This window comes from Clinocottus analis, unplaced genomic scaffold (genome assembly GCF_023055335.1).
Source record: "Clinocottus analis isolate CAN_PGR_092001 unplaced genomic scaffold, fCliAna1.0.p SCAF_32, whole genome shotgun sequence".
NCBI classification, from domain to species: Eukaryota; Metazoa; Chordata; class Actinopteri; order Perciformes; family Cottidae; genus Clinocottus; species Clinocottus analis.
In genome coordinates this window covers 1122122-1149751 of record NW_027176065.1, presented here as the reverse complement: position 1 = coordinate 1149751, position 27630 = coordinate 1122122, and the positions used below count along the sequence as shown (strand labels likewise).

At 43.3% G+C, this 27630-nt stretch overlaps 3 protein-coding genes across 11 annotated transcripts; all 3 read right to left on the bottom strand.

Moving 5' to 3' along the window:
- Positions 1-666: 666 nt before the first annotated feature.
- On the bottom strand, positions 667-11863 carry pfkfb2b (6-phosphofructo-2-kinase/fructose-2,6-biphosphatase 2b). Of its 5 annotated transcripts, XM_068595835.1 has the most exons (17): positions 11762-11863; positions 11291-11415; positions 10793-10918; positions 10385-10481; positions 9149-9215; positions 8974-9048; positions 8152-8208; positions 7882-8006; positions 6474-6681; positions 6223-6369; positions 5477-5581; positions 5224-5353; positions 5051-5113; positions 4899-4963; positions 4091-4258; positions 2592-2614; positions 667-2010 (listed from the first exon to the last, which is right to left on the bottom strand). In XM_068595835.1, exons 2-17 carry the CDS (start codon positions 11373-11375, stop codon positions 1941-1943), a joined length of 1611 nt encoding a protein of 536 aa, XP_068451936.1. In that variant the 5' UTR covers positions 11376-11415; positions 11762-11863; the 3' UTR covers positions 667-1940. The 5 variants fall into 5 exon arrangements, with proteins under 5 accessions (XP_068451936.1, XP_068451932.1, XP_068451935.1 ...); XM_068595831.1 differs by lacking the exon at positions 2592-2614 and having other exon boundaries at positions 11762-11845; XM_068595834.1 differs by lacking the exon at positions 4091-4258 and having other exon boundaries at positions 2592-2673; positions 11762-11845.
- A 987-nt stretch (positions 11864-12850) lies between these two features.
- phtf1 (putative homeodomain transcription factor 1) lies at positions 12851-23861 on the bottom strand. Of its 5 annotated transcripts, none has more exons than XM_068595880.1 (17): positions 23498-23861; positions 22665-22791; positions 21449-21505; positions 21287-21356; positions 20227-20385; positions 19322-19502; positions 18958-19066; positions 18067-18261; positions 17719-17958; positions 17362-17490; positions 16900-17172; positions 16128-16259; positions 15930-16016; positions 15691-15846; positions 15466-15561; positions 14314-14439; positions 12851-13486 (listed from the first exon to the last, which is right to left on the bottom strand). In XM_068595880.1, exons 2-17 carry the CDS (start codon positions 22692-22694, stop codon positions 13466-13468), a joined length of 2061 nt encoding a protein of 686 aa, XP_068451981.1. In that variant the 5' UTR covers positions 22695-22791; positions 23498-23861; the 3' UTR covers positions 12851-13465. The 5 variants fall into 5 exon arrangements, with proteins under 5 accessions (XP_068451981.1, XP_068451983.1, XP_068451982.1 ...); XM_068595882.1 differs by having other exon boundaries at positions 18079-18261; XM_068595881.1 differs by having other exon boundaries at positions 16903-17172; positions 23498-23859.
- Positions 23862-25044: 1183 nt separating this feature from the next.
- Positions 25045-26229, bottom strand: LOC137798886 (olfactory receptor class A-like protein 1). The gene has a single exon (XM_068595908.1). The coding sequence runs from the start codon at positions 26004-26006 to the stop codon at positions 25065-25067; it is 942 nt and encodes a 313-aa protein (XP_068452009.1). The 5' UTR covers positions 26007-26229; the 3' UTR covers positions 25045-25064.
- Positions 26230-27630: the final 1401 nt, after the last annotated feature.

Below are 27630 nucleotides of genomic sequence, written 5' to 3'. Positions count from 1 at the left end.
GTAGACTAACCCGGAAGTTGTCCCCGACAGAAAGCCAATGGAGATATATATATATATATATATATATATATATATATATATATATATATATATATATATATATATATATATATATATATATATATATATATATATGGGTATATATATATGGGTTAATATATATGGGTTAATATATATATATATATATATATATATATATATATATATATATATATATATATATATATATATATATAGATATATATAGATATATATATATTGACTTAAGCTTATATATATATATATATATATATATATCTATATATATATAGATATATATAGATATATATATAGATATATATATAGATAATGATATATATTTATATATACAATTATTAACAACACTTTTATATTTTTTTATTATAATTTTTTAAGCATGAATGCAATTGCTTTTGCAAATCTAGGTGGGCTAGTCAACGTGATGATCTTTTGAAGTCTCGTTTAGCCTTTGTTTTAAACACATAAAAGCTTCAAACTTTTTGACTATAGGTCATAAAACCAAATGTTACATCACTTAAGCTTATCTTTAACATGTGCAATTACGCTTCAAATGGCATTGATTTGTGAAGATTATTATTGTTACTTGTTCAGTAGATAAGAGTTTTAAAAATGTACGCATACTCAGTAAACAAGAGAATAGAACACATTTATTCTGTTAATGAGGCTGTAACATTAGTTTCCAGTGCTTAAATGACAACACTTTCTGCTTACAGTGTACTTTATCATTTTGTAAGGTTTTCCACCCGTCTGTCCCATAATCATAAACTGTAATGACCTTGTCCTCGTAACATCTCAAAGGCCAAATATTTATCAAGCGAAGCTATTTATATGAGTTTTATTCATTTCTTTAAGAAGTTTGAAAGAAATGTACTCAATAATGAAATGAAGGTCACACAGAAAAAACACTTGGATAATATCATGTGCTGAGTGTCTCTTTTATTTCTGCGTTGAATAAATTTATGTCACTTCAAAATTCATTTTTACTGTCCGCTTAAAAGGCACGAGTAGGCTGGTTGAACAACTTAGCAACAAAACTTATACAGTCATACGATGGAAGTCTCAAACATGGCTGATGTAAAGAGAATTTAAAGGGTAAAAACAAATAAACATAAAATGAAATACAAGTTTAGCCTGCATGACAACATGAACTCTAATGTCAAGAAATAGCCAACATATCAACTTGTTGTGCTTTTGTTGCACAACATCCTCGTATATACAGACGAACAATGCATCAACTGAATTAGGATTAAGTTAACATTGTAACACAGATAATAATAACTTCACATTATGAAATGGCAGCTTTTGACAGAATACTCACTTTAAAACAAATGTATTCCATGTTTTTTCTGTGTATTTATCAAATAAGACAATTTAACATTTGAATTTCCTTCAGAACTCGAAAAGTACATTCTCTCAAATAACATAAGACATAACAGACGATGGATTACATTTCATAAGATCTACAGCTTGTTTGCATGAGGGTATTTGTATTATAAAAATAGTTTCACTGCATCTACTTTATAACATGTTCTCGTTGCAATACTGACAATCGGCTTTCATCATGATGACGCACAATCGCTCCTGTTACATTCGTACAGAAGAGCAAATCATATCAATATACTTCATGTTGGGTCAGGCGGTGGACTGTGTTGTATGATGATAAGTTGGTTTGATGGATTCTGTCGTACATGCAGAAGTGTCTAATGGTCAGGCTTCCAGCTCACAGCCTCCATGCAGAGTGAAGCTATTTAAACAGAGAGTTTGAGATATAGATATGACCAAAAAGACTAACCATCATTTCTAAATATGTGGTTTAAAAGTAAGAAAAAGAAAGAAAACGTCTTTTGCTTCATAACTGGACTGTTTTCCCACATTGTGCCGTGAAGGAAGAGGCTTCTTCTTCACTCAGAAGCGGACACAGCCACTCGTTTCTTCGGGGCTGTCGAAGTCGCTTCCCTCGCACAGAGATTCCTTCAAGAGAAAAGGAAAACGTCACAGATGTTCACAAATGAATGTCCAACAGCAGCAGATCCTCCTGGAGGAAGCACAGTGAACATCCTCCCAGGGGGGCGAGGAGTCTTTTAAGTTCCTATCTGAAAAATTAGGTCATTATGAGACTTTTTTTAGCACTTTCTCAACAAGTGATTAATTATAAAACACATTGTGACCCCATGAAGTGGCTCCGAGCATGAGACAGTACCCGTTTTATGCAATAACAAGGAAATCAATATGTAAATACATATTTCCTACATTATTTTCCCATTTAGAAATATAGGTGTCTTATAAACAAATCGTCTCACAGTCATTTATTAAAGTATTTATATGGTTTTCTTGATAAGGCCTCTGAGATGAAACAAAGCCGGCGGCAGTTTTCGTTTTCTTTAAAAGTGCAAAAGTGGTTCGAAAGGTTAGAGAAACCGAAAGATTAGAAACCATAACAAAAAAAAAAATGCACCACTGTGACAACAAATTGGCACGAGTCACTGTGACATGAGCTGACTGGTGGGAAAGAAAATGACAGCCGGGGCTCTACACGGACTAAAAATACTCACAGACAACCGCTTCCTGTCCGAGGCTGTAAGACAGGTGGAGAGGAGGTGGAGAAAGAGAGAGGGATAGAAATGTGGAGAGGGGCTGAAGACATGTACACACGAGGTAAGGCACAAAACAAATACACACAACACAAACAAATGTTCCTTTTGGAAGTTTGACATCTGTCATTGTTCATTTTCTCAAATGGGATTCAGTTTTTAAACAGTGGAATCATCCCTGTGGCTTCATGGTTTACTATTAATGTGTACTTATATCAGAAATAAAGTCCAAGATGTCTTTGTGTGTGTGTGTGTGTGTGTGTGTGTGTGTGTGTGTGTGTTCTGCATGTTCGAGCCGGACAGAGGCAGCCTTGATGGTGAAGCGAGAGGTCATGCAACACAAACATCTGACTCAGGAAACAGACGGGCGCAACATAAAAAGACCCATCCAAGACATGCGAGAGAGAGAGAGAGAGAGAGAGAGAGAGAGAGAGAGAGAGAGAGAGAGAGAGAGAGAGAGAGAGAGAGAATGGATTCTCTAACGTCGTTTTCCACACGGACACTAAGCCGTCGAGAGGATTCAAACACAGTCACAACTGTGCTGAGAGGCGACCGAGCAGAGTTTAGACCAGCGGCTCTCAAACTGGTTCTGTCTCCACTTTGAGGAAGCAAAATGTTCCACCGCCCCAACAACATGGAACAAAATGATCCAACTTGTTGAGACTCCTCCATCTTTGCTTTTTTAATGAATAGATTAAAGAAAATGTAAATCCTGTTCAAGTGAACCAGATTGCTCCATCTGACAAAAACTAATAACATGAGCAATCACTTTGTTAGAACTATGCAAATAAAGTTATATATGTGAGAAAAATAACTCATATGTGTCATAAAGATGAGCAAGGAAGCCGGTTGGATCCCTGTTTTCTCCCCATAGTTTCATGTTGAAGTGTCCTTGAGCAAGGCACTGAAGCCCCAGAGCTTCACAGCAGCACAAAGCTGCTTCATTACTGAGGATGGTGACATGCAGAGAATAATCCCCCCACTGTGGGATTAATAAAGCGTATGGAAGCCCATCTCGCCACAAAAAAAAAGAAAATTAGGACCAAAAAAAATAATTAAAAATTAGGAGAAAAAAAATAAATAAATAACCAACTTTTTTTTCTCGTTGTCTTGATAAAAGGCAACGAAAAAAAAAAAAAAATTAAATTTTTTTTATTGTCTTAATCTTTTTTTTAAAATATATTTTTTGGTCCAATTTTTTTTTGCTTTTGGTCCTAATTTTTTATTTTTTTTTGCCCGAATTTTTTAAAATTTTGTGTGGCAGAAATAGGCTTGCATATAAAAGGATTCTTAAAATAAATAAATAAATAAATATATTTTATATCTGCATCTCCCCCTGCGCCCCACCTGTAATACCTCCGCGCCCCACTAGAGGGTCGCGCCCCACAGTTTGAGAACCGCTGGTCTCGACGGTGCCGGTGGCGGTTTTCAGAAGGGCAGCCTGGAACTACGGCACTAACTTGGCTTTGCCGTCCCTCCGGCATCAGCGCCGATGGCGTGGGCGCGAGCGGCAGCCAGGGCTGGTTGCCCGCGCTGTAGAGCCTGGGACGCTTGACCTGGTCGTGACTGGACAACGGCGTGTAACTATTCCGCCGGTGAATGAGAGAAGAGTCCCTCGGGTTTCTATCCTGGTAGGAGATGAAACACCGCAAGTGTTAAAGGGAGAAAAAAAAGATGAGGGAACATACAAAACACCCGGAGAGGGCCGAGAGGGACACCAAGCAAACGGTCCTCTGGACACGAGGCCACCGCGACGGGTTGAAACTCCTGAAGCTGTTTCTGTAAGAGGCAGACGGCGTTTGTACCGGCACACATGTATGAGCTGACAGACAGACACACACCTGCAACCATCAGGATTTATTAAAGGTTAAAGGGAACATGGGTTCGTAGCTCACACACAGCCGCTTTCAAACTCTTCATATCAGGATGCAACCGGAGAAATAATAACGATGAGATCAGCCAAGCGAAGGAGACGTAAAATAACACCAGAACCAGACGTTCATGAGCTCGCAGCTGCAGCCGGCGGATTAATTATGGTTCAAGATCAAAGGAACCACAAAACAAGGATGCAGGAAAAGGATTCAAGGCAGCGAAGCCGCACACACAGGGGACGGCGTGCAGACACAACGAGGCCGACGAGTTGGAGTTTAGTCGTTAAGAGTTTGGATTTATTACTTTGTGAGTGAATAATAATCATAATTTTGCATCTGCGGCCACGTGTGACGCTCAGCTTGTTCAGGCAGCGCCGTCACGCCGTCAGAGACTCACCAGAGGCCGGTCGCGATGCGTGTTCACCGCCTCCACGTCCAGATAAAACATCTCCACCTTACAACCTAGAGGACCAAAGAGAGGATGAATTATGAATAAAACACGCATGTCGTGCAGAACAATAACGTGTAACATTAAAGGTGAAGGCTCGCCGTATGCAACGGGCGTCAGCTTCAGGATCGTGTGGAGCGGACACTTCATGTAGGGAAGATCTTCTGTGGGAGGAAGGAGAGAGGAAACAAGATGTCTTATCGTCTACTAGCGGGATGTGTGTGTGTGTGTGTGTGTGTGTGTGTGTGTGTGTGTGTGTGTGTGTGTGTCTGACCTGCGCTCTTGTCCAGGAAGTACGCCAGCAGGCAGCGCATCACGGCCTGGTGGCAGATGACCAGCACGTTGCCCTGCCTCTCCAACTCCATGATGGCGGGCTCCAGGCGCTGGACCAGGTCTTGGTAGGACTGAGAGAGAGAGAGAGAGAGAGAGAGAGAGAGAGAGAGAGAGAGAGAGAGAGAAGAGGGGTTTAAACCCACCGACACATTAAAACGAAGGCGGTTGGTTTCATTGCGCCGTCGTGGGCTCACCTCCCCTCCTGGGTAGCGGTAGTGGTACTTGTCCTGGTCCCTCAAAGCGAACTCCTCTGGGAACGAGTTCTGGATCGTCTCATAGGTCATCTCCTCACACACTCCCTGGAGGAGCACAGGGACATCGTGTGAAGACCAGCGAGGTTCAAACTCATCGCGTTTGAACTCATGTTCTCGACGACATAAAGAATCCTCTCGTTTGCTGGATTGTCTCCACGATGTTGTTTTCTTCAGGCTTTTTGTTGCCGTACGCTTTAAAAAAACACTGAAATGTTTTGTGGCTTTTACTTTGACTCTGAACCGTCTTCACTTTGGGAATCGTGTCGCGACTGAAAGGAACGAGCACACAGACTTTTCTTTTCCTGCAACCTGGACCTCGTCTCAGAATATTGTGCTTACTTTACAAACTCAGGAATGTGAATTCAAACGGCTTATAAAATATGTTTTGTCAAACATCAACTGACAATAATTGAATTGGCCATTTTGTCTCCGTTGAGTATTTTTACTTTCAATACTTTAATCACATTTTCTCTATTATATTATTATACTTTTACTCAAATAAAAGATCCGAATACTCCCTCAACAACTGATAAATGCTGTTGCACATTCCCAGGAAGCCTCGTTTCCTCCCTCTCCCTAAAGGAAACTTCATAAAATGTAGTTTCTGGTGATCTGAACCAGAGCGCCGTGAAGCCGTGGCGCTTCTAGAAGTAGGAAGCAGGACGCCGTGTGATCGCGCTACCGACCGCGTCGATCTCGTTGAGTATCTTCCACTGCTCGTACGGGACGCCCAGCTCCTCCGCCGTCTGGATGGTCCTCCTCAGTTGGCTCGTCCACACCTTCAAATCCGACAGCTCGTGCTCCTCCACGAAGTCCCGCAGGGCGCGAGCGAACTGGAAGTGAGGAAGAGGAGGGGGAGCAGATGTGAGGAAGGCGGTGACTCATCACAGGTAAGTTCACCTGATCCCAAAGAGCACGAGGGCCGTGAGCACAGCACCTGTTTCCCTCCAGGAGAGAGTTCAGAGTCTCCTCCGATGCGGCCGTCCACGTTGTGGTCGCTCTCTCCGTGCCGGCACAGGTAGAGCGAGTGAGAGTGCACGTGGATGTTCATGAGGTAGTACACGATCTTACTCTGGATGTAGTCCTGCACGCGGTTCACCAGGAAGCGCCGGCCCACGTTCATCACCTTGATGAAGGACCGGTCCCTGAAGAGGAGCCAGAGGAAGAGCCGGAGGAAGAGGAAGAGGAAGAGAGGAAGAGCCAGAGGAAGAAGAAGAGAGAGAGGAAGAGGAAGAGCGAGAGGAAGAGGAAGAGCCAGAGGAAGAGGAAGAGATAGAGGAAGAGCCAGAGGAAGAGGAAGAGGAAGAGAGAGAGGAAGAGGAAGAGCGAGAGGAAGAGGAAGAGCCAGAGGAAGAGGAAGAGAGAGAGGAAGAGGAAGAGCCAGAGGAAGAGGAAGAGGAAGAGGAAGAGAGAGAGGAAGAGGAAGAGCCAGAGGAAGAGAGAGAGGAAGAGAGAGAGGAAGAGGAAGAGAGAGAGGAAGAGCCAGAGGAAGAGAGAGAGAGAGAGGAAGAGGAAGAGGAAGAGAGACAGGAAGAGGAAGAGAGAGAGGAAGAGGAAGAGCGAGAGGAAGAGGAAGAGCCAGAGGAAGAGGAAGAGGAAGAGGAAGAGAGAGAGGAAGAGGAAGAGCCAGAGGAAGAGAGAGAGGAAGAGAGAGAGGAAGAGGAAGAGAGAGAGGAAGAGCCAGAGGAAGAGAGAGAGCGAGAGAGAGAGGAAGAGAGAGAGGAAGAGGAAGAGAGAGATGAAGAGAGAGAGGAAGAGAGAGAGGAAGAGGTTACAGACTGACTCTAGAGCTTCTTTATGAACCGCAACGAGACGATTTACTGTGATGAAAAGTCAACTTTATATGAATAAAATATATCATATATATGTAGATATATGATATATGATATATATATATATATATATATATATATATATATATATATATATATGTATGTATAGATAAAACACATATATATATATATAAATCATAAACATATATATATTTTATAATTATATACAAATATCTTATAATATATATTGTATTTTATTATAATATATATATATACACGTGTATATAAATACACATATATATTAGAATTATATAAAAATGTTGTAATTATATACAAAATAATATATATATATATATACATGTATATATAGTATTATATTTATTATATATTTATTAAATTATATATATGATTTATTATATCTACATCTACATGTTATATATTATATATAATATAAATATAGATAATAATAAACACAATTAAAACATATAATATACACTGCATATATAAATATAATACACACACAGGATATAGTATTTGTTAAACCATCCGGCAGCGGGTCAGAGCCGGTCCCACCTGTCGTACAGGTCGGGGTCCAGCGGTTGGTACGTGACCTTGTAGCACTCGATTCGCTTCAGGAAGTCGCCCATGACTCTCTCTCGGTGTCTCTCGGGGTAATCCGGACTGGACACTTTCACTTCCTGTCACACATTCAAACAATGTGAGCGCCGCTCTCTCGTCACGCCGCGGGTCGCGTGAACAAGAATAGATTTACGGGCATCGACCCTCACGAGTCACGAGTCACAAGTCACGCCACCGAGTCCGGCTCGGGACGTGAGGTCGTACCAGGATATTCGCGGCGATGACCTCCGGGTCGTCGCACACCGACTCCACGAAGAACACCTGTTGGAAAGAGTCGCGTCACGAGGGCGGCGCGTGCAACAGCTTCCTGTTACTCACCGGACCAACAGCAGGTCACATCCTCAGCTGCTCCCACAGGGCACCCTGGGGCACCCACAGGGCACCCACAGGGCACCCTGCGGCTCCTCTTGGGAACAGAACCAACAACGTTCACATGCACCGTCGCCGATGTGTGGTGTGTGCATTCCTGATTGTTATTATTATTGATAATAATAATACATTTTATTTGTATTGCACTTTATGTTCTAGCAATCTCAAGAACATTTTAAAGATATATTTAAAGCAGAGCCTATAAAAGATATTTTAGCAGAACGCTTTCTTAAAAAGGTTTTTTTGTTGATTGTTTGTTAGTTGTTTGTATTTTCTCTGCATGTCCTGTGTGTTGCAGTCGATCAGTAGAAAAGCATGAAACCAGCAGCAGAGCTAAGGACTGAGAATGCTCATCGCTCATAAACATTTCTTACTCGTGGTCAAAAACTCCTTAAAGTACTTTTCTACGCTCTAAACTTGTCACACACATTAAAACGTCGTCATCTTCTATCAAAGCTCCTGTTGAAGCAAAGTTAAAGGTATAAAGAAACACAAAAGCAGCTGATTCTGAATAATCTTCTCACTTTAAGGCCGATTTAATCCCACTTTAATCCAGGAAGCCGCTCTATGCACTGTGTTTAAATATCAACGGCTATTTTCAACCAAAGCCCACGAGGGAAAACCTGCAAAATATGAACACAATGAATCCAGCCTGACCTTGAAGGCATGCTCCTTCACGAAGCCCAGGATGAGGTCACGGCGTTCCCTCGTTGTGTTCGTTGCATCAAACACCTGAAAAGAAGAGAAAGCAACACAACGGAGGTGAAGTGTTGCTCGTGCATGAAGGAAGATGAAGCGGTGACGCAGGAGGCGACTCTGAGGAAGTTCTCACCGCGATCTGACCGCCCTCTGCCGACAGGTACGCCTTCACGTCCTGCAGGGCGACCAGAGCACACCGCCTGGAGGGGGGGGGCGGGGGGGGGGAGAGAGAGAGAGAGAGACAGAGAGAGAGAGAGAGAGACAGAGACAGAGAGAGAGAGAGAGAGAGAGACAGAGAGAGAGAGAGAGAGACAGAGACAGAGACAGAGAGAGAGAGAGAGAGAGAGAGAGAGAGAGAGACAGAGAGAGAGAGAGAGACAGAGAGAGAGAGAGAGAGAGAGAGAGAGAGAGAGATGGAAACGCTCATTCTCATCCAAAATGACGTGCTAGATGTCAGAAACCAGGAAGTATTTGCAGCGTTGTGTCGTTTAAATCAGATGTTTTTTGCTCTTCAGGTAGAATTAAATAAAAATTATTGATATTTAGTCATATCAATAAACAGAACGATAATAAAACAGATTAAAATTTTAAAAAAGCAGATGAAATAAAGAATTTCAGTATCTATAGATCAGTAGCTATAGATCAGTAGCTATAGATCAGTAATGATAGATCAGTAATGATAGATCAGTAGCTATAGATCAGTAATGATAGATCAGTAGCTATAGATCAGTAATGATAGATCAGTAGTTATAGATCAGTAGCTATAGATCAGTATCTATAGATCAGTAGCTATAGATCAGTAGCTATAGATCAGTAGCTATAGATCAGTAACTATAGATCAGTATCTATAGATCAGTATCTATAGATCAGTATCTATAGATCAGTAGCTATAGATCAGTAACTATAGATCAGTAGCTATAGATCAGTATCTATAGATCAGTATCTATAGATCAGTAGCTATAGATCAGTAGCTATAGATCAGTAGCTATAGATCAGTATCTATAGATCAGTATCTATAGATCAGTATCTATAGATCAGTAGCTATAGATCAGTATCTATAGATCAGTATCTATAGATCAGTAGCTATAGATCAGTAGCTATAGATCAGTATCTATAGATCAGTAGCTATAGATCAGTAGCTATAGATCAGTAGCTATAGATCAGTATCTATAGATCAGTATCTATAGATCAGTAACTATAGATCAGTAGCTATAGATCAGGTATGAACGTGGTGCTCTGGGCCTGGAATCAGCTGAGTCAGGCTGCAGCAGTGCAGGCTGCAGGATAACAGACCCATGGAGCTCTGAGAGATGTTGACATTAATATCAATAAGAATGTGCTGGCGTCTAGAGACTGAAACACAACTCACTTCCTAATCTTCATGGCTTCCTCGTTGTCGTGCCGGAAGAAATCGTAGGACTTGTAAGCTCTGACGGCTTCTCTGCGGTACACGCCCAAGTTAAACACTGAAAGATGAACATAAAAGAAGTATAAATACACAGTTTCACCTGTAATCAATAATCAATAGATTAGATATCTTCATATCGTATTTTATAACCTGGTACAAAATACCACCAAAGATCTTTTGATTCTCCTGAATAGATATTGATTTAAAACCGCTAAAGTAGTTTGTAGATGACAATATTCTGTACTTTTGAGTTAAACATGACACATCGGCCATATTGATATATTGCATATTTGTATGAACACTTTAATTCATGCACTGGTGCAATATTCACTTTGAGTATTGATTTACAGGGGAAAGATTGAAAGAGACCTTTGGTTGGGACTCCGATCCAGTTCAGGTAGCGCGTGAGTTTCTTGGACATGTAGGTCTTCCCTCTGGCGGGCAGGCCGATCATCACGATCACGGTGGGGCAGTTTGTCATGTAGGAGGCCCACGCTGCACCGGACACACACGGACACACACGGACACACACGTCACCACAAACCAGACACAGAGGCAGCGTCAGACCCTCCAGTGTCACATGAAATGCTGCATTCAGGACCCGGAAAGTTCGGCTGCGGCATAAAAAGCTATTTTGCTGCAGGACACAGTAATAATTAGGCCATGTGTGCGCGGGACTCAAATAATTATCCCTTTAGACACAAATATCATCAGTGGAGAGAAATACATCAGAGGAGGGGACGTCCTGGGAGAGAAAAGACAAAGTCCTGGAAGAGCAGTGGACAGAACCTCCATGGTACCTGAAGCCGTCATGCAGAGGAACACGTCCACGCGTCATGAACGCATCACGCGGGTGTCTCTACTCACAGCACTTCTTCTCCTTCATTCTCGTGTCTGCTCTCTTGGCGTCAGCAGAGTTCGTCGAGCCGTCGTCTGTGTGGCTGCTCGACATGCTGAGGGTCTTGTTTGGGTCTCTGCAGGGTTGGATGAGGCTGAAACACAAGAGTCAGATCATGCAAGCTCATCATGCACGTCCATGCGTCTCAGGATCTTCCTCACAAAGCTGAGGACTCAAAGGAGACTCAACAACGGACTCGGCTGGCTTCACGGCTCCCTGCTGTTATCCACCGAAGGAGCAAGAGGATGACAATGCGGCCACATCATCTGCTGGAGGGAAAGACGTCTGATTGGCTCACGCTGCATCGACACAGACGCACGTATGAGCAATACGCTCACGCGACACATTCACATCATACAACACGATAACACAACATGATCCCACTCACGCGCAGGACGCGTTTACGACGCCATCACACTCATTATGCTGGCTGAGTTCACCTGATCGATAAGTGAAGGACGATATTGAGGCGGGGAGCCGCTGCGGACGCCGGGGGTCTGGCAGGGGTCTCTCGGGGTCTGGCAGGGGGTCTCTCGTGGTCTGGCAGGGGGTCTCTCGTGGTCTGGCAGGGGGTCTCTCGTGGTCTGGCAGGGGGTCTCTCGTGGTCTGGCAGGGGGTCTCTCGGGGTCTTCCCGGACCGGAGAGTCTGCGCCCGCCGCAGGAGGAGCCCGTCTGCTCGGCCTGTTGTTGGTGCGGAGGCGCCTCCTCGGCCGGCTGGTGTCCTTCCAGGCTGGAGGTGTGTTCCTCTACGTCATCTCCCTCCCTCTCCCTCTCCCTCCCTCTCCCTCTCCCTCTCTCTCTCTCTCTCTCTCTCTCTCTCTCTCTCTCTCTCTCTCTCTCTCTCTGTCTCTCTCTCTCTCTCTCTCTCTCTCTCTCTCGATGATAATAGATCAAACGTCAATAAACACAGTCATCGATCATTCAAACACACAGTAAAGCTCTGCAGAGGATAAAGTGATTGATTGATAGATTGATATGTACTTTTTTAATCCATAAGGGGATTTTTTTTTTTTTTCAAAGTAACATCCCACACTACAGACATCAACATCAATGGAATAAACTAAACACACAAAATAAGTAATAAGAGCAGGGATGGCATAATCTATATATATATGTATATGTGTGTATATGTATGTATATATACATAAATATGTGTGTGTATATATATATATATATAAAGAAATAATATATATATATATATATATATATATACACATACATATGTATATATACATACATATACACACATATACATATACGCACAAATACACACATATACATATATATATACACACACATATATATATATATATATGTATATATATATATATATATATATACACATATAAATTACATATATACATACATAAATTATATATATACATATATATATATAATTATATATATATACATACATACATACACACACACACACATACATATACACACACAGTGTATTCAGAGATTAAATGTAAATGAAATGAAAGTGCAGCCCCAGTGAGGGAAAGAGAAGCGTCAGAGTCGACTCCTGGATGAAAAACATTTATTCTCTTCAGGAAACGTTTCTCTTCAGCGTGACAAGCGTTGCATAGTCATTACAGTTGGTCCTCATAGTTAGTGGTCACAGGTCAGGATTATTGTTTTCACAGGTACCATCACAAGGTCTAAAACAGAACCCCAAATAAATAAAGCCCACTCACAATCACAAGGTTTCCTCTTTAAATAGTACAAAAGGTTGAAATCAAAAGTTGAGTCCTATTAAAATTCATTTAATTCAGCTGGCAGCCCATTTACATTTACAGTCAAGTCTGTGAATACCACAAGAATATCTACACCATGTTGTGTCCGCACATCTGGAAACGTGGGAGCCTGAAATGACCCGAGACCTCGAACTCACCGCCGTTTGGAACCACACACAGGAGACAACATTCACGGGTCAAAAGGTCGAGGCACTGCGTTAGCGGCGAGCGAGCGTCTCCGGCTCGAGAACGACTCATGAAACTCAAGAGACGCTTCAGCCGGAAGGCACAGACAATGACAGTCAGCAGGAATGCACTTCCTCTGTTCTGCCTTCTTGTTCATGTCAGACGCTGCAGGTGCAGCAGACGACGGGAGTTCCTGGTCTCCGGTGTTCGACTGTCACGTCACGGCTTGATTTTCCACAGCTGGGAAGGAAGCAGAACCAGATGAAACTTCAGCGAGGATGAAAATAAAACCGTCATTTCACACACAAACTGTGGGAAGTGCCCTGATTCACTTTCCTGCAGCAAGTCTTAGAGTCAAAGTTAAAAATAACACCTTCTTGCAGCTCTGAAAGATCATGACATCATCTTAAGTTCTCAACGTTTTGCTTACTTTAAAGGCCAGATGACCTCGCAGTAGATTAAGATATTCATAAGATGTCCCTCTAGGCTACTTACATAAAGTTTGTTATTATTATGCAACTTTAAATGGAAAATTCTCAATTTGCTTTTAAAAAGGCCACTTGAGTGTTTTCACATTGTTGTGGTATTCATAGGAGAGATAACGGTTATTTGTATTCATTGTTTATTTACTGCAGTTATTCATATTCATTGTGTGTATATATTATATATTATATATATATATATATATATATATATATATATATATATATATATATATATATATATATATATATATATATATATATTATTTTGTGTGTTCAGTTTATTACATTTGGTGTCTGTAAAGTGAGTGGTGCTGCTACTTTCACAGCAAATTTTCTCTCCTTGGGAATTAATTAATTAATTAGTAAGTAAGTAAGTAAGTAAGTAAGTTCCATCTATCCATCCATCCAGTTGAAAATAACATGAGTTTAAGTCCCCTCGTCAAAATCACTGGATCCTCCATTTCCCACAATGCAACTGGACACAGAGACATCAAACATAGGTATCAGACAGCTCCCCCTAGAGCCACAGAGGACACACTGCAGGCTGAAGACGCCGCTAACGTCGGGCAGAAAGACTCTCACCCTGATGTTGAAGCCCAGCAGGTCGCTGACCACGGCGGACACGGCGGACAGGATGACCACCCTGGTGATGTTGTAGATGAGCGGGTTCACGGTCAGACCCAGCAGCCTGAAGGGCGTGTCCAGCTCCTGGAGGAGGAGAGGCGATGAACACGGGTACCACCGACGGAAAGAGCTCCATCGCTAAAAATACAACTCATGTAGTGACAATGAGTTGGTTCTGAACCTCTCAGCATCACATTGTCAGAGACGTCCTGACTCCTGAGTGACATAAAGAAGCTGATGAAGTGGTGAAGGTGCCAGAGAGAGAGACAGCGGGGACATCGTCTGAGCCCAGCGGCAGATATCAGTGGCATTGAGACGTTTCCACTACAACTGAACGAGGCGGCGCTTTTAATTGTTATTTAAATGCTTTTCTGCGCTGCAACCTTTGGGCAGCGTTCACGAGTTGTAAGAGCAATATTTGATTTTAAATAGAGAGTGTAAAATGAGTCATAGTGAAGTCAGAGTGTGTGCTGGTTAAACGCTGCAGTCGTCTAAACGATGCTTCAGGACGTCAGTGAGTTCTCATTATTAAGAGACTTGGTTTAGTATGAAGGTTTCTGTCTTTTTTACCAGAGAAAACTTCTTGTCTGTCAGTAAATTATCTCCAAATCTTTGCTCTCAATTAAAAAAAACGCTCTAAAAAAAAAAAAAAAGAAAAAAAAAGCTCTCAAAAAAAGAAAGAAATGTTCTCGAAAAAAAAAAATGCTTAGAAAAAAAAAAAAAATCGAACATTTTTTTTTGTTTTGTTTTGAGAGCATTTTTTTTTTATTTTTTAGAGAATGTATTTTTATTAATTTTTTTAGAGCAATTTTTTGAATTGAGAGCAAAGATTTGAAGATAATTTACTTAGAAACTAGAAATTTGCTCGGTTAAAAAAGACACAAACCTACATTCATAGTTTAGGATCATCGGGGAAAAACTTGTTAAAAACTGTTCATCTTCATACTTTGACAGGAATAAAATATAAATATCTACAACATTTGAAACTTGGGAGTAAAGTTTTGGCTCTGCGGTGTGAATACTGTATTACAAATAAAAAACAAGACAATAATTCAGCAAAAGCCAAATTAAAATGAGACAATTCTGCGTCTCAGGCTTTTCTTTGCTTACCTTCATCAGTTTTGTGGCCAGTTTTAAAACGTTGTTCACGATGTTGAGTTCTTCTTTCTTATTGGGCTTTTTCTCCATCTTCAGATACAAATTGATCTGCAACCAAGAGCAGCGTCACCTTCTGTACCTTTGTGCAATGAAGTCAGAGCAACAACAAGTCCTGAAACCTGCATCCAGTCACATGACTGTGCGGCTCGCAGGTGTTTTGCGGCCGCGGGTCCTCACCTGCTCGGTGAGCAGCACCGAGGAGTTGCTGTATTTGCAGTTGGTCTCCGAGCCCAGCGTGGCCAGCCGCAAGAGGAAGAGGATGAGCGAGGAGGCCCAGACCATCAGCTCCCAGTTGGTCAGGGAGTCCAGGAAGGTCTGGTGGTTGTGCAGCAGCTGAGGAGGAGCGACGTCAGTACATTTGCTTCCTCTCAACAGATGCGACATCCTTCCCGGCGGCGGATGCACACGTGACTCACCTGGGCACAGATGATGAAGGAAATGGAGAGCGCCAAGAGGAAGATGGTGGAGACGATGACGTCGACGGAGCGCTGCGGCCCTCGCCTCTGCAAGGAACAAGCAAGCCGCCGTTACAAGTCCAGCTCTTCCTGCCGTCCCCCCTCCGGCGGTGAAGACGACGCACAGTATCGAAGGAGTTAAAGCCGGAGAATACAAACCCTGAGGAAAGAGCGCAGCGACAACCACATCTTGATGTTCTGGACCTTCTTCAGCCGGAAGTGAGGGATCTCGGACTTCTTGGCCTTGCGAGCTGAAGTGATGTGGCTGAAGTACTTTGCGAATAAGAGTCTCTGTTGCGGAAACATGGACACACACACACACACACACACACACACACACACACACACACGCAGACACACACACGGTCAGAGAGGCAAAGCAAGTGGAGTCGTGTGTTTCAGTGTCTCTTGCTGCCACTAGAGGGAGCACCAGCCAAAAGAAAACCGGTGAAGAAACAGATCGCGACCTTGTTGGAAGTTGCATCCTGTCAGAATTCATTGAAGTGCATAAAAAACAAATAAACATTTGCTGTAATAACACAATCAAACAATGATCCCTTCGCTTTGTGTCTTGCTCGAGTTTTTACTCCTGCAGTTCCTTTTCAAGGCGATCCAACATGTGCACATGAACGGATGTTGTATTAAACATATGACTTAAACATATGATTCTCACTCGTATTAAAGATTGCACAAACAAAAAAAGGGTAATGTTTATGGATTTTGTCCCTCTTGATTCTTACTTCTGTTTGGGGTGATCATATATAACAGTTTGGAAAAGTTCCCATCGTGATGTTGGGGACGCAAGTATGAAGTATAATATAAGTTATTGAGTTAGCGCATAAAGCTCATGCTAACAGTATGTAGCATGTCTCTGAGATCAAATCCGTTGATACCTGAGACATGAATCAGCCTCGATGGGTCAAACACACACTACCTGTTTGTACGTCCTCTCAGCCACACACATCATGAAGAAGAACAGCCCGATGAGGCCGACCCTCAGCACCATCGTGACGAGGAAGAAGGCGTAGACCTGCGCGTCGCGCCGCCCCACCGCCATGTCGCCCAGCTGCTTCAGGGACAGCGAGGCGAGGAGCGCCAAGTCCAGACGATGAGCCAAGTGGAAGGCGAAGGGGAGCAGCGCCAGCGTGGCCGTCATCAGCCCGCCAAGCACGAGGTAGCCCATGCCCTGCTCCACCAGCTTCACCTGGCGAGAGACATGTCATGCCGCAACATTTTCATCCCGAGAAGAGACATTTCTTTTCTTCTTGACAGCCAACTCCGTGAGAAAAGATCGTGTCAAAAGAACACAGTCTGCGTTTGTGTATTTTAAGTTCATATTACAATATTTCCCACCGCACAGAAGGAACACCGAGGTAAAGAGCATGCTGGGTACCCGCGTGAGGATGATCCCGCTGATCTCCAACACGGACATGTCGGCCTTCTTGCAGTCGCCCTGCTCCCATATGATGGCGCTGACGCGGTCCTTGGACGGGTGACACGCCTGCAGCCAAGACATCTGACTCTGAAAGAAAAGCACAAGGAGCAACATCCAGTTGACTGACAGCGTCCAGATGCGTGAGGAACACACACTCGTACATGCATCACACGGGTTTCTGCACAACTGGGGCTCCTGATAGTTCCATCAATGAGAGATCAGGACATTTAACGGGAACGTCAGGAGGTTCTGACGCCTGAGGAGAATGCAGCAGCGCGTCAAAGACACCGTGCAGAGGACTGAAGGCGGTCTTACGCCGGTGATTCCCTGCTGCAGGCTCTCGTCGTCGCTGCTCAGCGTGGTGGTTTGCGGGAGAGCCAGGCCGGCGTTGTACCTCCCGGCGGACTCGCTGTCGCTGCTCCCCGTGGAGGCGGAGTCGGGCCCTTGGAGGAGCTCCTCCCACAGCGTGTCGTCGGTGTCGGAGGCGGGACGCGAGCCCACGCTGGGCCTCAGGCGGTCCACCTCTCTGGGCTTCACCTTGACGGAGGCCGCTTCCTGTTTTCAGCGCACAAAAAGGAAGTTCTGTCAGCGTCCGGCGCTGAACTGCTCGATCCAGACGAGGAACACGGCCGACGTGACGGCGAGGTTCACCTGAGGTCTCACCTGAGGTCTCACCGGAGGTCTCACCTGAGGCTTGGAGCTCGACGTTTGACTTCTCTTCCGAACAGAGGACGTGGGCGCAGAAGCAGAGAGCCTCTCCTGATGAGACTTTGGAAGGATTACCTCCACCGGTTGAACCTCCTCCTCCTCCTCACTGGAGAGCTCGTCGGACGCCCCAAACCCAGATTTCCTCGTGGCCTGCGAGACGCACATAAACACAAAGACACACACTTAACAACGTAACACAAAACACGAAGGAATTTGTGTTTGATGCATTTTTTCAAATAACTAAATCATGTTTTAATGGCATCGTCTTTAAGATATTACAACTTAAACTGTGTTTTTCCAAAGCAGATTAACATTTTACTTCAATGTATTTGTGGGTTGAAGAAAAAGCAGCTGAGTGTACATTTTGTTTAAATCTGCAGTTAGCTGCAAAACAGGAAATGGAGTTAGCTTGGAGTAAATAAAACATGAACAAATGTTCATATTTATTAAAGCTGGAAGCAGCTGAAGAGGTTCATCGACAAGTATTCATCTTTATCTTTTATTCATTCAGGTTACAATAAATTTGGCCTTTGGAGCAACAAACAAACAAAGCAAAACAAAAAAGAGACGTCCAGATTCTTAAAGGGACAGTTCACCCACAAATAAAACAATATTTGTTCCCTCCCTCTTACCTGTAGCGCTGTTTATCCTGCTCGATTGATTTGATGTGTGTTACTTTAGAGAAATCAAACATAGAAAGCTTCCTTCACTTGATTGTAACGACATTCGCAGCATCCATGTTTATTAAGTGTAAACGTTACTGTCGCTTCTAGTTAGTTCCCTCTTTGCTTCTCTAGTTAGTTCCCTCTTTGCTTCTGACCCCATGAGTGAGATTAGAGCCCATACCCTCCTCTCTTCGCTCCTGTAGAGTCGTTGGCTCTCCTCAAACTGCGGCGCCGCATCCCCGTTGTCGATCTTTTCCTCTGGTTTCTTCAGCACCCGGGCCTTCCTGGGCCTGCAGGAGAGGGAAGCGAACCAACAGTCAAAAGATCAGAGGTCGTAAACGCAGCAGGAGTCATGAGCTTAAACCCACAAGAGTCCTGAGGGCGTCAGAGCGGCTTTACTGCATGAAATAACTTCAGGTAGATGAAAACACGTCCTCTGGTTCATTCCTGTTCACACGTGTGTGTGTGTGTGTGTGTGCCAAGGGGCGAGTGTGTGTTTGTAAAAGGCAAAACGAGTGTGCACGGCTTAACAATGAGAACACAACCTCCGTCGGCGAGCCGGGCTGGCGGTGCAGCCGGCGGCCGGACCGCCCGAGGGCCAGCGGCTGGACTCGGTGGACACGATCTGGCAGTGCACGGTGCCCAGCAGCAGCATCAGACACATGGGCCCAAACACCTCGCTGGCGCTCGCCCCGGGGACCTCCAGGTACAGCGCCACCGCTGCCACTGGAAGGAGCAAAACATTTGGCAACAGCCAACAAAACGGTGTCTTAGGGGAGCCATTACAACAGGATTCAAGCCTATTAATGAGGCCTCTCTGTGCGGCGCAGGTGTGACGCTATTGTTGCACAGAGCTGAGTGCAGAACGGGACAAACGGAGACACTGAAATGAGTACAAATCACCACGCGCTGTGTTTATGTACACACACACACACGTACATGTGTGTAGATGCATTTCCTCTCATGATCGAGTGTGTGTTTCTATTTCTGTCTTCAAGGGGAGACACAACAGGTGAACAGGGTAAAAAAAAAGTATTAAAAGATGTTTAGAATAAGACAATTATTGTTGGTATTATTCATATTGGAATTTTAGTTTTCAGAAATGTTATGGCTGAATATGCAAATGAGTCTGAAAGAAGACTTATGGAAGCAAAATAGCCCCAAATCTCAACATTGTTCAGTATTTGGAAAGAATATAATTCTGCCTGACTTTTCCCGCCTAAACCCCAGAAAGACTTTCTCTCCAGCGTTAATGTTTTAACTGAAGAACTACACACACGCCAAATGTTACTGTTGCATAATAATCCTAATTTACTCAATGTGCACGTCCAGACTGTTGGGCTCCATATAATCTCTGCTAATGGAAATGTAGAAGAGGCTCAGGGATTGTATGCAAACCTTTGAATTCATGATCAACTTTAGGGCAGTTTTCCCGCCTCGGTGTGCTCACCTTGCAGGAAATATAGCACGAGGATCCATGAGGAGATGGACCTGGAGGTCACCTGGATCCACCACTTGAAGAAGAACGGGAACAGCAGCACCCTGACCAGACCTTTCCGGGTCAGAGCCGTCCAGGGTCTGTCCGGCTTGGCTTTGCTGAATGTTGATCCTGAATGTATACGTTTGTTAGTGTGTATCTGTGTGTATGCATGTTTGTTGATGTGTATCTGTGTGTATGCATGTTTGTTAGTGTGTATCTGTCTGTATGCATGTTTGTTGGTGTGTATCTGTGTGTATGCATGTTTGTTAGTGTGTCTGTATGTTTGTTGGTGTGTATCTGTGTGTATGCATGTTTGTTAGTGTGTCTGTATGTTTGTTGGTGTGTATCTGTGTGTATGCATGTTTGTTAGTGTGTCTGTATGTTTGTTGGTGTGTATCTGTGTGTATGCATGTTTGTTGATGTGTATCTGTGTGTATGCATGTTTGTTAGTGTGTATCTGTCTGTATGCATGTTTGTTGGTGTGTATCTGTGTGTATGCATGTTTGTTAGTGTGTCTGTATGTTTGTTGGTGTGTATCTGTGTGTATGCATGTTTGTTAGTGTGTCTGTATGTTTGTTGGAGTGTATCTGTGTGTATGCATGTTTGTTAGTGTGTATCTGTCTGTATGCATGTTTGTTAGTGTGTATCTGTCTGTATGCATGTTTGTTAGTGTGTATCTGTCTGTATGCATGTTTGTTAGTGTGTATCTGTCTGTATGCATGTTTGTTAGTGTGTATCTGTCTGTATGCATGTTTGTTAGTGTGTATCTGTCTTTATTCATGTTTGTTAGTGTGTATCTGTCTGTATGCATGTTTGTTAGTGTGTCTCTATGCATGTTAGTGTGTATATGTCTGTATGCATGTTTGTTGGTGTGTATCTGTCTGTATGCATGTTTGTTAGTGTGTATCTGTGTGTATGCATGTTTGTTGGTGTGTATCTGTCTGTATGCATGTTTGTTGGTGTGTATCTGTCTGTATGCAGACGATGTGATCGTCTCTGATACCAAACGCACAAACAAAAAGACGCTCACCTCGTACTAAGTCGACATCGATGAGGTCTGGTTTGATGTGACCCGTCTTTCTCGGTTGGCTGTCCAAACCCTGGATGAAAGGAGAGCGGGATTGTCGCTTCAGTGGTGATGCACAAGACGAACACACAAGAACGTATTTCTTCACAGAGATTTACGTCTTACATTTAAATCCGTCTGCTCCAGAGATTTCTCCCAGACTTGCTGATCGTAGGCCCCGATCTGTTGCAACAACAGAGCATTTATAATGTTCCCTCATGCACAATGTGCTCATTTTAAAAAGGTACATAACATCTGTCACTATCAACATGAACCATACACACTGTGTACAGTGTATGCAGTATACAGTCGTCTTTACATGCATGAAACTTAAGTAATAGTTCTGTCCATGTACATCCATTCAGTAGCTATTTCTTTGCACTATTTATTTTGAATTCCTTTCATGTGCACACATACAGTACTAATGAAGCTGATTCTTCAATATTCACTTTTTGTCCATATTTCCCACACCAAGGTTTTTTTCTCAGTTAAAATGGAAGAAAAGTTCTGTTTGGGCTCGTGGTACATTATTCCAATCAATAAGACTTAAAAAGATATATTTTTTAATCTGTTTCTGTAGAGACTGAAGAAACAGAGAGGGAGAGCAGATCTTAATAAATGTTTTAATACATTGAGAAATATGGCTCTAAAAACTGCTTCAAATAAACTGTGAATGCATTTTAAAATATTATTAATAAATGCAATTTTCTTCTGACATTTAAAGACGGCCAATTCAAAATGAGACGGATCTTTTTAAATATATCTACATTAACTAGTGTAAATAACATTTAAAAAAAGAGATGGTACTTGTCATGGCATAATATTCTCAGCCCTCGAGCTTGATCCACTTTCTTTAGCGCTCTTCTGCTTTTCAGACACGTCAACACAAGCTTTAACAGCCGGGCGTGAGATGTTATGGACACTAAAAGAAATACAGCTGGGCTCATAACAAGAAAATTACACTGATGCACAATTTTGTGCCTTTTGACAGCCTGGAGCGCTGGCAGGCTGAGTAAATATCCCCCTACAAGTCTCAACATTTATAACCTGTTGAACAGGTCACACGCGTTTGTTTCCAACCTTTATTTGGTTTAAGGCCGTCTTAGAAAACCAGAAAAAAAGGTAAACAGAGAGAAATAAGTCAAATTAGATAATAAAATCAATAAATCTCAGTCTTGAGCTGGTGTGCGCTTGGTTTGTAAATGTACCGTCATCACACAATTTAAATGTCTCACCTCCAGATCTCTCTATCGAGATTATTTTATGAATCGGTTTGTTGGATAAATTAAATGTACACCTGTGAAATAGCACATGAACATGAATGATCAAACATGCGCGCTACCTTCTCTTGATACCAGGCGATCCTGGCCATTGTGACTCTGATGCTGGAACCAGTGAAGTCGCAGTCAGGACATTTCACACAGAGGGCAGGAAACAGAGAGGACTGGGCAGGAATCCAGGTTTGTTCACTAAACAAACACAACAAAAGGCTTGGAGGGGTGGAGGGTGCACAGACAGCTGACATATAAACAGTGGTGGAATGTAAACCATCTACATTTACTCAAATACAGCGTTTAAGTACAATTTTGAGGTACTTATACTTTACTTTCACTTCTAGCCACTTGATACGTGAACTCCATTACATTTCAAAAGGAGACATTGGATATTTTACTTCACTATAAACATTTGTTTTATACACAATATTGCACAGTTTCTTGTTACTTTAATACATACATTTTATATAGTGCTTTTCTAAGTACTCAAAGACGCTTAAACACTGATTATGATTATTAACACAACATATAGTACGTAAATTATGATTTGTTATTATGTATTAAGCTATCTAGCAGTATATAAAGTAGCAAAGTGTCATATCAGCGATATATATACATTTATATATAAATACATTATACAATTATATAATGAGGCATTATGCCTTTTGAGTCCTTCAGTGTTCTGAACGAAGGGCTTTTTAGTATTTAAACAATATTGTATTGCTACTTTTACCGAAGTACTTCTTCCAGCAGTGCCTGAAAGCAACACAATGACAGCAACACAACAGCTAACAGGAGCCTGAACGCAACGTTAGCTGTTTCTCAGGTCAAACGTCCGTTTACGGTCAACCTGAGCCTCTGCAACCGGAGAGACGTCAGCAGCGGGCTGAAGGAAACTCACCTGAGGGGAAACAGTGCAGGTTGACCGGCCACAGACTGCAAACAGCTTGAACAATCATCACAAACCGCTCGTTGAGTTGGTTCTCGTCATCTCGGCGGCGTCTTGTTGTCAAACGGAGCTAAACACGAGCGGCTCGCTCTCAACACAACCGACACTTTTGTCGACGCGTGGGTGTTACATTTCTAAAGCCTTTTTCCTTCGTCAACGTGTGTCGAGCTATCGATGAGTTTATTTCTGGTCACTGTCACTATGTACTTCACAAACTTCACTTTTGGTCCCACATTTGCTTTCAGTCTTCCGCTTCCCTTTTCCGGGGTTTGTTGTGCGCTGGCGAGAGTTTTTTATTACCTCAGCATTGTCTCGCAGGCTGAGTTTGCGCTCGCTGAGGCCGCGTACAGAATCACTCTACCGCGGGTAAGATAGAGACAATGAACCGCTGACATTTTCTAAGACGTTATATTGACTATTTGTGCTCTATGTTTTAACGTAAACATTTGTTTGGTGAAACTTGTTGCACACTAAAAGTAGTAAGGTGCTGCCTGAAAGGCTGAACTACGGACTAAATGAACCCACTGTGCCCTGATTCCTAACATTTTAGCCAATCACAGCACAGCAAGATTGAGACGGCAAAATATTGGAAATGATGATACGGATTAAGGCAGCAAATAGCAATTATTGATTATTCCAACAAAGAATGGTCCAATTTAAAGATTTTTTTTACAACATCTGAACCAGGCTTAATAAAAACGCTTAATAAAGTTTAATAAAAATGTAAAATGTACATTAAACTGTACCACATAGACTCATTCTCACCTCAGTCGAACCTTATTGCCCTATATTCTTTTAAAAGATTTACCATGAGGTCCTTAATTCTCTTTAACTGCTTATCAGTTAACCAAAAATACCAATATCTAAGATTAAACTCGACCTAGTAAGGAAGTAAATCATCATAACTAAGAAGTTATAGTGAGGGGGCGTTTGGCATACTCAAAGCTTATGCAGATTCATTTACTTATTGACAGGTTTAATTGTTTCAGCACTACAGTAATGATGGTGTTTCTGTTGCTGCTGGCATTCAAAATAACCACAAAACAAATAGCGGGTACAGTATATTTCAGATTTTCAGTGGTGAGCCGTGAGGGCCTTTTAAGCCTTCACTGCCGGCTTAAACAGAATCACAAAGTTATAGCACATTTAGAAATAAATTGTTTTCCACAAATACGCTACATGTATTATATTTTTCCCCTATCAGCTTATTTTCTGATTGCACAGATCCTGTCTCTCTCCTCCACGATGCAGCTGATGTTCAGCTGTAGAGACGCATTGAAGGCGGAGGTAGGAAATGCACGGCCCGCCACTGATATATATTTAAATATATATAATTATATTATAAAATAAATGTCTGTATCCATATGAGAAAAACACTACTGTTTGTACTACTTTCTAAAAGGGTCCACTGTCTCAGTAAATATCAGCCATCTGTGCAGCAGTGTTGAAAATGATGAGGTCTGCGAGTACAACTCTGCTGTCTTGTTAGTCAACGGCCTGTCAAAACAGAGAAAGAGCGTCATTTGTCACTCGACTCCCGATTGTCCATTGACGGTTGGTCTTGCACAGCTGCACACGCGATCTTTGCCTTGACCTTCTTGTTGGAGGAAATGATGAAGTAGGGGCTGAGAAAGGCGTAGCAGGAGGAGAAGAACAGTCGCATGCCAGCCACCTCTGGTGACACCTTTGTCACCGTCATCATGTAGATCCAGATCGCGTTATCGATCCCGAAGAAGACCACGTACAGAACCACCAGGGTGATCACTGTTTTGGCCGCTCTGGTCTCCGCCCCGCCGCCGTGAGAGCGACGCATCCCTCTCACCAGAAGGCTGTGGCGGTGGAGGAGCAGCAGGATGTAACCGCTTGAGCCCACCATCAGGGCGACAAAGGCAAAATCCCTCACAGTGACCTTCACTCCGTTAATCACAAAGGACAAGTTGTCCCTGAAGTCCACATGGCAAAAGACCAGGTTGAGGGTGACAGCGGAGAGGGTGACATTACGTGGAGCTGTAGAGAAGAGAGGGGCCGCGATGCAGAATAGCATGTTGAGGAGCCACAGTCCAGCAAATATGGGGAGCACCAGGGAGGGAAGGGCAGTCTTCAACCTGGACAAACGAGGTCCGGCGGGGGCAATGGTCACCGCCTGAAACACACTGAGCATGCAGGTGAGGCAGACCGACAAAGCCCGGCTGACGCGGTAGGCGTAGATCACCACCTTACAGCCGGAGTCATTTAGCAGGACCGTCAGCCCAAACACAGTCATGGTCTGGGGGATGCAGCGGACCAGTAGCAGAATCAGGTTGACAAAGGTCAGGTGGCACAAGATCATGTCCACGGGAAGAAGCTTGGGCTCAGTGTAGATAATGTTGGCGTACGCCAGCAGCACCACCGCGTTCCCCAAGATGCCCATGCCTGTTTGCAAGAGGAAGGAGACCCCTTTGATGGTCACACACAGATCCATGACCCCAAAGCCTGCTGCTGAAAAGCAGACAGAGAATCAAATCTGTGACATCCACCACGTACCTAAACTTAAGAAAGAAACCTAATATAACCGGCCAGAACATAATCAAGCAATCTCTCGAAAGAAAACCATGCTCACCTGAAGTTATGATGAAAAGTAAAGGCTGTTGTACATTAAATGTTTAATTGCCAGTGTAATTGCAATTTATAGTCTCCAATGCCCCTTGAGATCGCTGGTCAACTGTGCAGCATTCAGCCCACAGTTTGGCAAATTAAAGCAACAGGAGCACTGATCCAGGATCAACAAATACCCTTTTGCTGGTTTTGTATGACTGCGTACAAACCAATTAAAGTGGAAAAAGAAGCAGGTGGGACATTTGTGATTGCAGATGGTAATTACTGCAAAGGGAATACAATTGCACCTAGAGATTAAGTTTTGCCCACAGTATTCAGGACTCAGAGGACACTCAGGTTCATTATACGGAATTAGGCGGAGATGTGGTTCTAGTACAAAAACAATCTTTATTTTAACCACAGAGGTTCACGGATAATGTTAAACAAAAACTACTAATAAGAGTCTTTATTCATAAAAGAGGTGAAGGGCTGTGACCTACCAGTGGCCAGGTGGACCAGTGCAAATGGCGAGGGTAGCAGCCCACGGGTGGTTGGTGCCTTGGTAGGTGTTGCTTGAGGACATTACTGCTGCTGCAGCATCAACAAATCACCATCGGATGAAGACTCGTCCTCTGAGCGTGACATGTCCATGGAACACCGGCCGCTGGTGGAGGACCTCGAGAGTCTGCTCCAACCAGTGCTTTTAGCCGGTTACGATTGGACTTTCTTGGTTTTACTCTGTTCGTCCACAGGTGCAATGACGTGGCCACCATCCTTCGGTGCCTTGAGGACTCTATGCATCACAGGACATCACAAATCCTGGATTTTGTGACGTCCTCTCAACAATACCAGCTGACCTTTCTTCAAAGGTGCACTTCGAACATGCTGGTTTTTCTTTTAGCGCTCTGCCACCAACATCAACCTCTCCCGAGCATCGACAAAGGCTACCTGCAGCCTAGTGTGGTGCTACTGGATCCACTCATGGACATTTTGTCCAACTGGATCTTGCACTCAGCTCAGCAGAAAATCAACTGGTGGCCTGGGTTCGTTACTAAACATGAGGAAACATGGAGATTCACCAGTTTCCTGATGGGGAGTGGTGTTGTAGCATAGTAGTACCTGCGACAGGCAAGAATTCCAATCCCTTATTCGCGAGAATGGTAGAGTGCACAGCAAGTTGCGTAGGGTTCTATTGAACCGATCGCATTGCCCATTACCGGCCGGGTAGTAGGCCCAAGCGCGAGACTTTTTAATGCCGTAAAGGCCACACAGCTGCTGGATCAGGAACCTTTCAAAGTTGCGACCCTGGTCTCAATGTTTACGTTAAGGAACACCAAACTTGTAAAACCACTCTTTGACGAAAACCCGTGCGACTGAAGAGGCATGTTGATCACGGGTGGGAATAGCCATTGTGTATTTCCTGAAAATGTCTGTCATCACCACAACATTTTCTAGACCATTCTGGGCAGGTTCCAACAAAGTCTAGTCAATGGCTTTACTCTCATTAGGCC

What these genes read in the sequence shown, in the direction of transcription:
- pfkfb2b (XM_068595835.1), bottom strand. Translation starts at nt 11,375, where the DNA reads ATGTCGAGCAGCCACACAGACGACGGCTCGACGAACTCTGCTGACGCC. An exon ending in TCTCTCCTGGAGGGAAACAG is followed by an intron (nt 6,370 to 6,473) that starts GTGCTGTGCTCA and finishes CCTCACTTCCAG; the next exon opens with TTCGCTCGCGCCCTGCGGGA. An exon ending in GCTGACGCCCGTTGCATACG is followed by an intron (nt 4,964 to 5,050) that starts GCGAGCCTTCAC and finishes TTGGTCCTCTAG; the next exon opens with GTTGTAAGGTGGAGATGTTT.
- phtf1 (XM_068595880.1), bottom strand. Translation starts at nt 22,694, where the DNA reads ATGGCCAGGATCGCCTGGTATCAAGAGAAG. An exon ending in TGGAGCAGACGGATTTAAAT is followed by an intron (nt 21,357 to 21,448) that starts GTAAGACGTAAA and finishes CCTTTCATCCAG; the next exon opens with GGTTTGGACAGCCAACCGAG. An exon ending in AGAGGACGTACAAACAGGTA is followed by an intron (nt 16,260 to 16,899) that starts GTGTGTGTTTGA and finishes TTTCCGCAACAG; the next exon opens with AGACTCTTATTCGCAAAGTA.
- LOC137798886 (XM_068595908.1), bottom strand. Translation starts at nt 26,006, where the DNA reads ATGGATCTGTGTGTGACCATCAAAGGGGTCTCCTTCCTCTTGCAAACA.